This window comes from Mus pahari, chromosome 19, assembly GCF_900095145.1.
Source record: "Mus pahari chromosome 19, PAHARI_EIJ_v1.1, whole genome shotgun sequence".
In the NCBI taxonomy this organism is placed as follows: Eukaryota; Metazoa; Chordata; class Mammalia; order Rodentia; family Muridae; genus Mus; species Mus pahari.
Window position 1 is genome coordinate 12,255,796 of NC_034608.1, and position 12,580 is coordinate 12,268,375.

Consider the following 12,580-nt stretch of genomic DNA (forward strand, 5'->3'; position numbering starts at 1 on the left):
GGTTTCTCTGTATAGCCCTGGCTGTCCTAGAACTCACTTTGTAGACCAGGCTGGCCTCGAACTCAGAAATCCGCCTGCCTCTGCCTCCCGAGTGCTGGTTCTTTACTTTTCTTAATCTGTATTTGTTCTGCATTAAAAACTAAATAAAAAGCCGGGCGTGGTGGCGCACGCCTTTGGAATACTGAGGTGGCGTTGATGTGGACACGCAGTGGCAAGCAGGGGGAGGTGGCGTCATCATCCCGCACAACCTTCATGTGTCACCATTGCAGGTGAAGCTATGTGACTTTGGCTTCGCTCGCATCATCGGCGAGAAGTCCTTCCGGCGCTCAGTGGTGGGCACGCCCGCCTACCTGGCACCTGAGGTGCTGCTTAACCAGGGTTACAACCGCTCGCTGGACATGTGGTCCGTGGGTGTGATCATGTACGTGAGCCTTAGTGGCACATTCCCCTTCAATGAGGATGAGGACATCAATGACCAGATTCAGAATGCAGCCTTTATGTACCCGGCCAGCCCCTGGAGCCACATCTCATCTGGAGGTGAGCCACTGTGAACAGACCAGGAGGCAAGAGGGTGGGGAAGAAGCCGGGTCGCAGACTTCATGGATTAGTAGGTGTGGGGGCAGAACAGTGGGCATGAGAGTAGAGCAGGGCAAGGCCACACCTACTAGGTGAGGCTGTAAGGGATTGGGCAAAACTGGGCCTGGGTGGGCGGGACTATGAAGGGTGGGTGTGGACCCAGGTCAAAGTGGGTGGGGCTGAAAGAAGCGCCGTCAAAGAGGCTGGGCTGTGGGAGTGGGTAGACCTCCGAAGGTTAACCCTACAGGGTCTTGTAGGTAGACCCTGGTACCCAGGGGTGTCGCGGTGGCATAACGCTCTAGGACACGTACAGGGTACCGGGTAGACTCTTTCTTTTTAATTTTGTTTTGTGCTTATTTTATTTCGTGTGCATGGGTATTTTGTCTGCATGTATGTATGTGCACCATGTGCTCCTGAAGGCCAAAAAAGGGTATCTATCCAGTTGCCCAGAACTAAAGTTACAGGCAGTTGTGAGCCTCGGTGTGGGTGCTGGGAACTTAACCCAAGTCCTCTGGAAGAGCAGCCAGTGCTCTTAACCACTGAGCCATCTCTCCAGTTCCAGGTCAGCTGCTCTGTCTGTCTGTCTGTCTTCCTTCCTTCCTTTAATTTTATGTGTATCGGTGTTTTGCCTGCATGTATACATGTGTGCCTGGTGACAGAGGTCAGAAAAAGGGCATTAGATTCCTTACAACTGGTTTTTACTAGTTATGGTTGTGAGCCACCATGTGTGTTCTGGGTCTTGAACCCATAGCCTCTGCAAGAGCAGAGTGGTATTTATTTATTTGTTTGTTTATTTATTTATTTATTATTTATTTATATGAGTAGCTGTCTTCAGACACACCAGAAGAGGATGTCAGATCCCATTACAGATGGTTGTAAACCACCATGTGGTTGCTGGGAATTGAACTCAGGACCTCTGGAAGAGCAGTCAGTGCTCTTAACTGCTGAGCCATCTCTCCAGCCCCAAGTCTGTTGCCTTGGTATATTGTTTTTCTTTTGCAACAGTAGGAGTTGAGCCTAGAGTCTCATGCATGATAGATAAGTCCTCTTCGACTGAGCTGTATCCCCAACCCCTTTGTTGTGTTTTAGTTTGAGGTGGGGGTCTCACTAGATTGCCCAGGCTGGCTTTGAACTCATCTTGTTGTTCAATTAGGCATTGGATAGTAGCTGGAATGGCAGGCCTGGGAGCCACCAGACCTGGCTGAGACTCAAAGTTTTAACCACAGTGTGTAGTTTGGAATTCCTGAGACAGGCGCATGGGGCCTTGGAGATGGGATGCAGCTTGTCTGTAGGACCTGAGAGGCATGGGGGTAGAGCCTGTCTAGAAGGGACTGGAGCCTAACTCTATGACTGGAGCAGAGGTGAGCCTGCAGCTTTGGAAATGTGTCCAGAGAGAAGGCAGTTCAGTCTAGGGGTGTAGCTATGAGGCGGTCCAGAAAAGAGGTGCTTTCTGGGGATCCAGGACCTGATGGAGATGGGAAGAAAACGGAGGCAGGGCTGGGCGGACAGTTTGATATTTTCATCAGAGGCTCAACAGTGGCCCTGGGTCTTAAGACAAGAATGTCGCCTTGTGACATGTCCTGGGAGATTAGCACTGAGGCATGAGCTCTGGGGTCAGGTGTGGGGCAGACATGTGAGAGCTGGGGTGGTCTTGCTGATTTGTTTTGTTTGCCTGGCTTTGGACTGTGAGGCTGAGGATGAGCTTGAACTCCTGATCTGCCTTCACTTCCCAGATGCTGGGATTGTAGGCTGATACAAGCAGAGCCTGGGAAGGCTTTGGTTTCCATTGTTTCCTGAATACAATGTAACAGTTTTTCACTAACATTTCCATTGTGTTAATTTAGGAAGTCTATTGTGGGAGTATAGGGCAGTGGTAGAGCCTCTGTCCTGAGTTTCCAAAGAAGGGGCTGCAGGCGTGGCTCAGCGCAAGAGCCCCTGTCTAGAGTCCCCCCAGTGAGGGGCTGGAGGGCGTGGATTAGTGATTGAGCCTCTGCCTGGATTCACCAAGTGAGAGGCTGAGGCTGTGGCTCAGTGGTAGAGCCCCTGCCTAGGATCCCCCAGTGAGGGGCTGGGGGCGTGGCTCAGTGGTAGAGCCCCTGCCTAGNATCCCCCAGTGAGGGGCTTGGGGCGTGGCTCAGTGGTAGAGCCCCTGCCTAGGATCCCCCAGTGAGGGGCTGGGGGCGTGGCTCAGTGGTAGCGCTCCTTGTCCTAGGATCCTCCAGTGAGGGATGGGGGGGTGGCTCAGTGTTGGAACACATGTCTAGAAAACTATCCTGAGAAGCTGAGGCCTGGTCAATGGTAGTAGCTTTGGTGTCATGGTGGCTTGAGACTCTAGGACAAGTACAGCACCAGGTTCCCTCTGTAGCCATGTAACAAGAACACCATTATAAATTATCTAGAGCCGGGCAGTGGTGGCACACGCCTTTGATCCCAGCACTTGGGAGGCAGAGGCAGGTGGATTTCTGAGTTTGAGGCCGGCCTGGTCTACAGAGTGAGTTCCAGGACAGCCAGAGCTACACAGAGAAACCCTGTCTGGAAAAATAAATAAATAAATAAATAAATAAATAAATAAATAAATAAAATAATGTAGAAATGGTTCAGAACAAGCAGGGAGACTATGTGCGGTTGTATGCAAATACTCTGCTGTCTTCTATACAGGACTCGCGTCTATGGAATCCCTGCAGACCTTGCCCCTGGGCTAGCACAGGCCCACATAGTGACGCTTTGTCCCTCAGCACCCGCTGCCATTGACAAAGCCTCCGTGGTGCTTTGGCTTAAACACCTGGTACTCAGTAGCCATCCTTTCACAAAGGCTCTGGGTCTGCTGCAGGCAGCAGTGACTTCAGAGGGTGGCTTTTGTCAATATGGGACATCACTGTTAGCTCCCTACTGATCAGAGTGATGTCATATTCCATTTAAAATAAATGTGTCTTCACCCCAAAAGGTATACTGTTAAAAACTGGAAGTAGAAGGGATAGACGGATGTCTCAGCCGCTAAGACTGCTTGCAGCTCTTGCGGAGGATAAGGGATAGGTTCCCAGCATCCGTGTCTGGGAGCTCACAAGCATCTGTAACTCTAGCATCAGGGATTCCAATACTTGCTTCTAGCCTAAGAAGATACCTTCATTCACATGCACGCACGCACACACACACACAAATAAGAATATTTTATTTGTTTTGTTTTTTTTGATACAGTGTCTCATGTAACCTTAACTGTCCTTGAACGCTCAGAAACCCATATGCTTCTTCTTTTTTTTTTTTTTCTGAGACAGGGTTTCTCTGGGTAGCCCTGGCTGTCCTGGAACTCACTCTGTAGACTAGGCTGGCCTCGAACTCAGAAATCCGCCTGCCTCTGCCTCCCAAGTGCTGGGATTAAACCCATATGCTTCTTGAGTGCTAGGATTAAATATAGGCTTCTTCTACCACAATCAATCCAAACATAAAATATTTTTTTTAAATTAGAGCTGGTCAAACCGGATGTAGTAGTGCACGCCTTTAATGCCAGCACTCTGGAGAAAGAGGCAGGCAGATTTCTGAGTTCGAGGCAAACCTGGTCTACAGAGTGAGTTAGTTCTAGGACAGCCAGGGCTATACAGAGAAACCCCGGCTCAAAAAAAAAAAAAAAAAATTTAGAGCTGGTCATACTGCCGCATACTTAAAATCCCAGTAATTGCCAGGCATAATCCAGGCTGGTTTTGAATTCCTGATCTTCCAGCTTCCATCTCCCAAGTACTGGAATTACCAGTGCTGCCACCATGAGTGGCAAGATTTGCAATTTAATGAGAAATGCAAGCATAAGAGTTTGGTACCCTGGGCCAGTGCTAGAGGTTTGCCTTTGTGGTAGTCAGGAAGGGGTGACCTTCTGGAAGAGACCGCCTATCCATCAGAGCTTCATCTGTCTGCTTCCCCCACAGCCATCGACCTCATCAACAACCTGTTGCAGGTGAAGATGCGCAAGCGCTACAGCGTGGACAAGTCTCTCAGCCACCCATGGTTACAGGTGACGTAGGGAGGGGGCCTAGAATAGGCGGCAGAGCTAGGTCTCTAATTGGCTGGCTGAGTGGGACCGTGGTTGACTCGCCTGTTGCTGTGCTGTGGTTGGGGATGGGACTACACCGCTATTGGCTGAGCAGGTTGTGGGGTGTAGTGCTTTGCTATCATTGGTCCCAGCAGAATCCAGGCTGTTGCTGAGATTGCTGTATTCTGCCCAGCTTGTGGTCCCAAAGCTAACCCAGTTTTTCTCGGCTCAGGAGTACCAGACGTGGCTTGACCTCCGAGAGCTAGAGGGAAAGATGGGCGAGCGATATATCACCCACGAGAGCGACGACGCACGCTGGGATCAGTTTGTGGCAGAGCGCCATGGGACGCCTGCAGAAGGGGACCTGCGTGGCGCCTGTCTGCCGCAGGACCACGAGATGCAGGGGCTGGCTGAGCGCATCAGCATCCTCTGAGGCCAGTGTTCCCCACTGGGCTGCTTGCTTTCTTTGGAGTCCTGCACATCATCCCAAAAATGAACTCTTCTAGAGGAAGCAGCTTCCTGTACAGACTGGATGGGGCATTCATTATGCAGGAGGGCCAAGGGGAATAGACTCTTCCCAGGGCCATGGTCTTAGTCCCTGATGCCCCAACCTTGGAGTGATGAGGCTGGAGAATTGACTCTGTTGGTAAAGGCGCTTGCCACCAAGCCTAACAACTTGAGTGTGATTCCTGGAATGAACCAGTTTAGAGAATTGACTCCTTCCATTTGTCCCCTGACCACCATAAGTGCCCACACAAACACAGGCAATAAAATGTATTTTTTCTTTTTATAACAAATGAGGCACCCACTGACCATAGTGATGTATGTCTATAACCCCAGCACTTGGAGAGGCTGAGGAAGGAGGGTCGCTTTAAGTTCAAGGCCAGCCAAGGCTACTGAATCTCTAGAAAAGACAAGTCTTTTGTGCTGGGAAACTCCAGCGCTTGGGAGGTGGGGTTGGAAGAACCAGGTGTTCGAGGTACTTAGGTACGCGGTGAGTTCCAGGCCAGTCTGGGCTATTAAGACCCTGTCTCAAAAACAGGAAAGTAGGGGCTGCAGAAGGCAGGGAAGATGGGGCAGGGGCAGAAGGGGAAGAGTTTATGGAGGACTTCCGGAGAAGAATATAAGAAAGGGAGAAAGTGCATATAGCCTAGAGTGCACAGCTTTGATCCCAGCCCTGACCACTGTGAGTGCTGGAGGCGGAGGGGGAGGGAGAGGAAGGAGGGATGAAGAAGCACCATGACAGATGAGTGGGTATAGTTCTCAAGATGGAGAAACTTAAGTCCTAAGTGCATTTAAGGAGCAGTGGATGGCCCTTACCTACCAGTGAGGGGCTGGAGGTGGCTTAGCCACTGGATATTTGTCTAGTATGCCAGAGTCACTGATCCAACATCTCACACTATGAAAAGAAAAGCAAGTCAGTCGGGTGTGTCGCACACCTGTAGTCATATAACACTGCAGGTGTAAAAGCAGGAGGATTAGAAGATTGAGATTCATGGGCAGATGTGATGGCTCTGTGCTTGCAGAGGAAGTCTGAGCCAAGTTCAAGCCCCAACCCAGCCACCTCGGGATGAGAGTGCACTCCAGGAAGTTGTCCTCTGACCTCCAGATCAGTGTGGCACACACATGCCAGCTACCCCCTACTCCTACACACACACACACACACACACACAAAGGCAAAATAAAAAAATTCAATGCCATCTTTAACTACATGCATTATTTTTAAATTATATTTTAAGACCAGCCTGGGATATATCCACCATTCTTTTTTCCTCCCTCCCTCCCTTCCCCACCCCCTCTGTTTTTCAGGGTCCTAGATGGAATTCACTCTGTAGACCAGGCTGGTCTCCAGTTCAGAGCTCCACCTGCCTCTGCCTTCCGAGGGCTGGGACTAAAGGTGTGCGCCACCGCCGCCTAGCTGAGCCCTTCTTTCAACACTGAAAGGAGAGACAGCTCAAAAGGTAAAGGTGCTACCACCACCACCAAGGCTGGCAACCCGAGTTCTCCCCGCAGAGCCCACACTGAAAGGAGAAAACCGGCTCTGGAAAGTAGTCTGAGCTCCACAGTGTGCGGAGCTCCACACACACGTGCGCGGCACGTGCCTTTGTCCGCTGAATCATCTCTGTAGCCCATGGGCATAGACAGGATGTCCAGAGCCTATCTAGCCATCTTGCTCCAGGGATCCTGTCTTTGCTTTCCAAGGTGTGAAGTTATGGGCCGGCTTCTGTGCACATCATTTACATGGGGATCCAAGTACCAGTCCTGTATTTGTGCAGCAAGTTCTTTAACCGTTGGGCAAACCCTCCAGGCAATTTTTAAAATTTATTATTATTTTCTTTATTTACATTTCAAATGCTATCCCAAAAGTTCCCTATACCCCACCCCCGCCCCTGCTCCCCTACCCACCCGCTCCCACTACTTGGCCCTGGCGTTCCCCTGTGCTGGGTCATATAAAGTTTACAAGACCAAGGGGCCTCTCTTCCCAATGATGGCCGATTAGGCCATCTTCAGCTACATATGCAGCTAGAGACTTGAGCTCAGGGGGTACTGGTTAGTTCATATTGTTGTTGCACCTACAGGGTTGCAGCCCCCTTCAGCTCCTTGGGTACTTTCTCTAGCTCCTCCATTGGGGACTCTGTGTTCCATCCAATAGCTGGCTATGAGCATCCACTTCGATGTTTGCCAGGCACTGGCATAGCCTCACAAGAGTCCAGGCAATTTTTAAAAACCATTTTTGTACCGTGATAATGTCAAAAACTTCCCTTCTTCCTTTTCGTCCTTCCATTTGAAGGTTCTGGGGATGGAGCCTAAGCCCTTACAAACACCAGGCAAGTCCTGTACCACCGAGAGCCACCTAGTACAGCCTGCATGTGCACTCACGGAGACAAAAAGTCTATATCATGCCAGACAGTAGTGGCACACACCTTTAATCCCAGAACTCAGGAGGCAGAGGCAAGTGGATTTCTGAGTTCAAGGCCAGCCTGGTCTACAGAGTGAGTTCCAGGACAGCCAGGGCTACACAGAGAAACCCTGTCTTGGAAGAAAATGAAAATGTCTATCATGATCATCCCTCTGTTACCCTCCACCTTGCTTTTTATTATATTTAATTTTGAGGCAGGGTGTATACGGTGGCATGCCAAGTGGACATGGGCACCAGGAGTAGAACTCGGGTCCTTGGCATCAGCAGCATGATCACCTTCCTACTGAAAGCCATCTTGCTGGCCTATCATGGAACCATTGCATTTGGCCTGTTGCATGGAGCCCGGGACCCTGAGCTCAGATGCTCATGTTTTCACGGCGAGCACTGGGCCTGCTGAGCTGCATTCCCAGCCTGAGTGTTTTCTATTGCAATGACTTCTTGACACACTGCGGGTGCTCCTTCACCCCTGTCCATTCCTGTCACTGTACTCAGTGATTTGGGGTATGCGGTGGTGACCATGACACCTCAGGCCCTGCTTCCATTGCATGGACACACAGATGAGCCCTGGAGACAGTTCTGAGTAGGTAGGGAAGGGATAGAAATAGGGCAGCCTGCGGCAGTCTGCGAGCATGGGCAGGTGTGGTTAGGGAGCAGGGCATCGAAGCTTCCATCTCTTCCTTCTTGGCCCTGAGACTGTGGGGAAAGGATTTTTTTTCCTTCATTTTATTTTGTTTAGAGACAACGTCTCTCTACCTAGCCCTGGCTGTCCTTGAACTCGGTAGAGCAGGCTAGCCTAGCACTCACTAGCCATCTGCTTTTGCCTCCTGAGGGTCCATCATGCTGTCCTTCCTAACTCTGGATCCCTGCCCAGTACTCCAGTTGCTTGGTTATGCTGACTTTTAGCCCTCAACCCTCCAACAGCTGAGAGTAAACTGAGGCTTCATTTGCCATGATTTTTCATGTACTGGGGCTGAAACTAGCAGGATTCTAGACAAAGCCTCAACCACTGAGCCTCATCCCCAGTCTTGGTCTGCCATGTAGTCCAGGCTAGCGTGGACCTGCAGATCTTCCAGCCTAATCACGTAGAGCACTAGATTGGCAGACCTGAGCCACCACTCTTGGCACCATGAAAAAATTATTTTTTTTTTAATTTTTTGAGACAGGGTTTCTCTGTGTAGCCCTGGCTGTCCTGGAACTCACTCTGTAGACCAGGCTGGCTTCGAACTCAGAAATCTGCCTACCTGTGTCTCCTAAGTGCTGTGAGATTAAAGGTTTGCACCACCACTGGCCAGCAAGACTAAATATTTCAAAGTGTGTGTGTGTGTGTGTGTGTGTATGCGCACGCGTGCGTGTGTGTATGTGTGGGCGCACACAGAGTGCAATTGCCTGAAGTGACCAGAAGAGGACAGTGGATCCCCTGATGCTGGAGTTACAGAGGACTGTGAGCCTCTTTTTCCCCCTCTGTGTGCCAGGAACAGAACCCAGGTCTTCTGGAAGAGCAACAGCACTTAAATCACTGCGTCATTTCTCCAGTGCTGGGATTACAGATGTGACTCTCCATGCCCAGGACTCAGTTCTTTATGAGTGGTAGAAGCTGTTACTCCCCCCCCAAAAAGGAACAGGGTTATATGTGGTGACCCACTCCTTTAATATGAGCACTGGAGGAGGGAAGTCAGATACAACCCAGAGGAGGTCTGAAAGTAACAAGCCAACCTGGTCTACATAGTTACAGGTCAGCCAGGGTTACTTGGTGAAACCCTCAAAAAGCAAAACAAAACATAGTTATGCTGTTAAAGGTTCAGAATAACTTTTTAAGATGTAGATGAAGAGCACAGAGAGACCAAATAAGTTTCCTAGTGTTACTCTGCCTTACAGTGGCAGAGACTCACCACATCAAACTTGGTTATTGCCAGACGATCACACAACATTATAAAAGACATTTTCACACTATATATATTTTTTTCAATAACAGGCTGTCATAGTTAACCCAGATTGGCCTCGAACTCCCCGCGATTCTACGGCCCCATCCTCCCCTACAGATCTGAGCTTTTTTAGGAGTCAAAGGTCCGTCTGAGAAATGGGCTCTCTCAAACGTTGCCGACACGCCGGGTGTAGTGACACATGCTGGCCGCGTGAGGGGGCGCTAGCCCCGTTTGCCCAGTGAGGAGAGGCAGGCTCAGATTTAGAACCACAGAACCTTGAGAACTCATCTCGGAAGACTGAGAACAAAGCCTCTTAGAACCGGGAACAAAGACCCCTGCGAGCTCAGACTCGTGGAACTCAGCTCCACCGCACCTGGAAGACAAAAAAGACCTCAGATTCTCTTCTAGTCAAAGCATAGAATATTTCACCCAGGGTCTTGTAATTCCGTTAAGTGTGCTGTTTTGATGAGACAGAAATTCACTGTGTAATCCAGACTAGCCTGAAATTCACTCTGTAGTTTAGGCTGGCCTTGAACTCTCAATTCTCCTCCTGGTTCAGCCTCCCCTATGATGAAATTGCAGAGCCGGTTTGAACGGGTCCTGTTTAAAAGCATAATCAAACCGTTAGATGTTCAGTCCGTTTTACTTCTGAGGGTCTGGGAAAGCTGCCTGGAAGAGGAGGCGTGATCCGGAGTCAATCATCACGGATGATCCTTCTGCGCAGACTCAGAAGCTGAAAGTTCGGGAGGGGCGGCAAGAGCAGCTGCGAAGCTGTCACGTGGATCCAGTCTCTATTTATAGACCACCCTTCCCCTCGACCTGGAGAGCCCAATGGCAGCCAGCGCTCGCCCGCAAGGGGGCGGGACCAGCTCCAGAACCAAGCGGCTAGCACCAATAGAATCGGAGCAAGGGCGGGCTTGTTTCCATTGTGATTATAAAGAGGGCGTGGCTACAGCCCCAGGGTCGCCGCACAAAGGGGCGTGGCGAGTCTGGTACCCCCGTAGGTAGTCTCGGGCATGCGTTAAGGAGGAAAAACGGGGCGGGGCGGAGCCCTGCGTCACGGAAGGCAACAGCCAATAGTAGGTCGTTGTCGTGCCTTCATGGGCGTGGTCATGTAGATGAGGCGCGGGTGGGCGGCCCAATGGGCGGGCGCCTATGCAGATGAGACGGTGACAGCCCGGCCAGCGGGCGGGCGGGCTGCTGGGGCGGGGAGGTGGGACCGGCGAGAGGGGCGGCCGTGGGGCCCGGCCGGGCTGGGGCGGGGGGCCGCAGCCATGATCCGGGCCTTCTCGTTCCCGGTGAGCCCGGAGCGGGGTCGGCTGCGGGGATGGTTGGAAGGCAGCCTGGCCGGGCTCTGCGAGTTGCATTGGCTCCGAGAGAGGCAGGAGTACCGCGTGCAGCAGGCGCTGCGGCTGGCCCAGCCCGGGATGGGGGGCGCCGAGGCCGAGGACGAGGAGGACGCCGAGGAGGACGAGGATGCGGCAGCGGCGCGCAGGGCCGCAGCAGCCCTGGAGGAGCAGCTGGTGAGGGGTCGCCTGTCCGCGCGTCCATCCATGCATCCCTCCCTCCCCCATCCTTTCCCCCACCTCCCTGCTCGTGTGTCCGTCTGTCCGTCTTGGTAGTATATGCTCAGCACACCGGTCCTAGGGTAGGGGAGCAGGCAGGGGGGAAAGGCGAGATAAGACTGCAGACCTGGCCTCCCCTACCCCCAAATAGAGCTGATGGGGAGGATGCGCGGCCTCCGTTGGACTCAGCATGGACCCTGTTAACCGTCCTGGATGCCTAGTGTGTGTTAAACCAAACATTCGTCGTCTTACAGTCTTCCTTTTTCATGAGGGTTTGAAAGTCCCCATTTTACAGAGAAAGAAACTGAGGCTTAGAGACAGGAAGAGACTCACCCAAGGTCACACAGCCAGCATTCAAACATAACCTCCCTCTGGGCCCCGCTACCCGGGATCCATCTTTCCTTAAGTCTCGGGGTGCTTGGAGATCCCTGGAGGGGGCGGGGTGGGGGAAGGGGAATCTTCAGGCCTCTGGAGAGAGAGACCCGCTGCTGAGAAGCGTACAGTCCCTGAGGACCCCCGGGGGCATTTTGAGCAACCCAATGACACTTCTTTCTTCTACTTGGTCCCCTGGCTCAGTAACACGGGGAGGCCAGGTGAAGGTAGCTGCGGAGGGAGGGGAGAGAGAGTATGATTCGCCGTGGCACTCTAATGGTGACTTTCAAATTGAAAGGCCCAGCTCTTTCTCCCTCCCTCCATCACTCCTTGAGTCTGGAGACCCTTTCCGGTTGTTGCTCCAACCTTTCCATACCCCAGCATCTCTGTTTCATTTCCTTAACACTGCCCCTGTCTCCATGGTCTTCCACGACCTGTAAAGCTTCCGAAACCAGAGGAGATTAGAGATGGGGTCGTGGTCTGACTCTAGGCCTCAGTGCGGTTCTGCCTAACGTCTGTCTCCATCTCTCTTCCCTTCCCCCAGCCCACTCCCCTGGCCCATCCCATCCCGGTACCTAAGCCTCTGTGTGTGTACATGTGTGTGGTCAGAGCTTCCCGTTTAGGGAAACCTGAGCCGAGGCTGTGGGGGTGGAGAGGCTGTTGCTGACCTTGGCTGCCCCCTCCCCAGATGGGAAATGGGGAAAGGGGCTGAGGCCAGGCGCCCAGCCCCACCCCCAACCGGCCTGACGGTGCAGGGAGTGGGACCTTACACATTCTTCTCCAAGCAGAAACAGCTGTGGGAGGCCCCGCCCCCTCCAAAAGTTACCGAGGAGGGGAGGTGTTCAGACACTACCCCTGTCCTCCGCTGCCTGGGCTTTGCCAGACCCCTCTATTCAACCCACTAAAAGGGTGGGAGAAGGCACCATTGCAGACCAGTAGTGGCCTGGCCTCTCTCCCTCCTCACTCTTTGCCCCTCTTCTCAGTGCTTAGTCCTCCTGGCTGGCATGAAGTGGTGATGGGAGAGCGGACCTGTCCCTCACACTCCGCCCCTTCCCCACTGTAAGCAGTGGAGGCTCAGCTCAGCCTCAAAGAGGAGGCGGTGGAAGGCTGGGACAGGAGCCTGGCTGATGGAGGAGTAGAAAAGCGCTAAATATAAACATCTCTGGTGTTGAGGGTTCCTGGGTCTTTCGGAAGAGGAAGTGGGGTC

The 12,580-nt window shown here is 52.2% G+C and overlaps 2 protein-coding genes across 2 annotated transcripts in view; both read left to right on the forward strand.

Annotated features, from left to right (window-relative positions):
- The window catches only part of Prkd2 (protein kinase D2), a 26,288-nt gene extending 20,890 nt beyond the window's left edge, over positions 1-5,398 (forward strand). The window contains exons 17-19 of the mRNA XM_021218739.1: positions 270-537; positions 4,491-4,576; positions 4,827-5,398. Coding sequence (XP_021074398.1) covers positions 270-537; positions 4,491-4,576; positions 4,827-5,027 — 555 coding nt within the window. The 3' untranslated portion in view covers positions 5,028-5,398. The remainder of the gene's footprint in view (positions 1-269; positions 538-4,490; positions 4,577-4,826) is intronic.
- A 5,210-nt stretch (positions 5,399-10,608) lies between these two features.
- Dact3 (dishevelled binding antagonist of beta catenin 3) overlaps positions 10,609-12,580 on the forward strand; it is a 12,625-nt gene continuing 10,653 nt past the window's right edge. Inside the window, exon 1 of the mRNA XM_021219040.2 lies at positions 10,609-10,959. Within this exon, the coding sequence (XP_021074699.1) occupies positions 10,711-10,959 (249 nt within the window). The 5' untranslated portion in view covers positions 10,609-10,710. The remainder of the gene's footprint in view (positions 10,960-12,580) is intronic.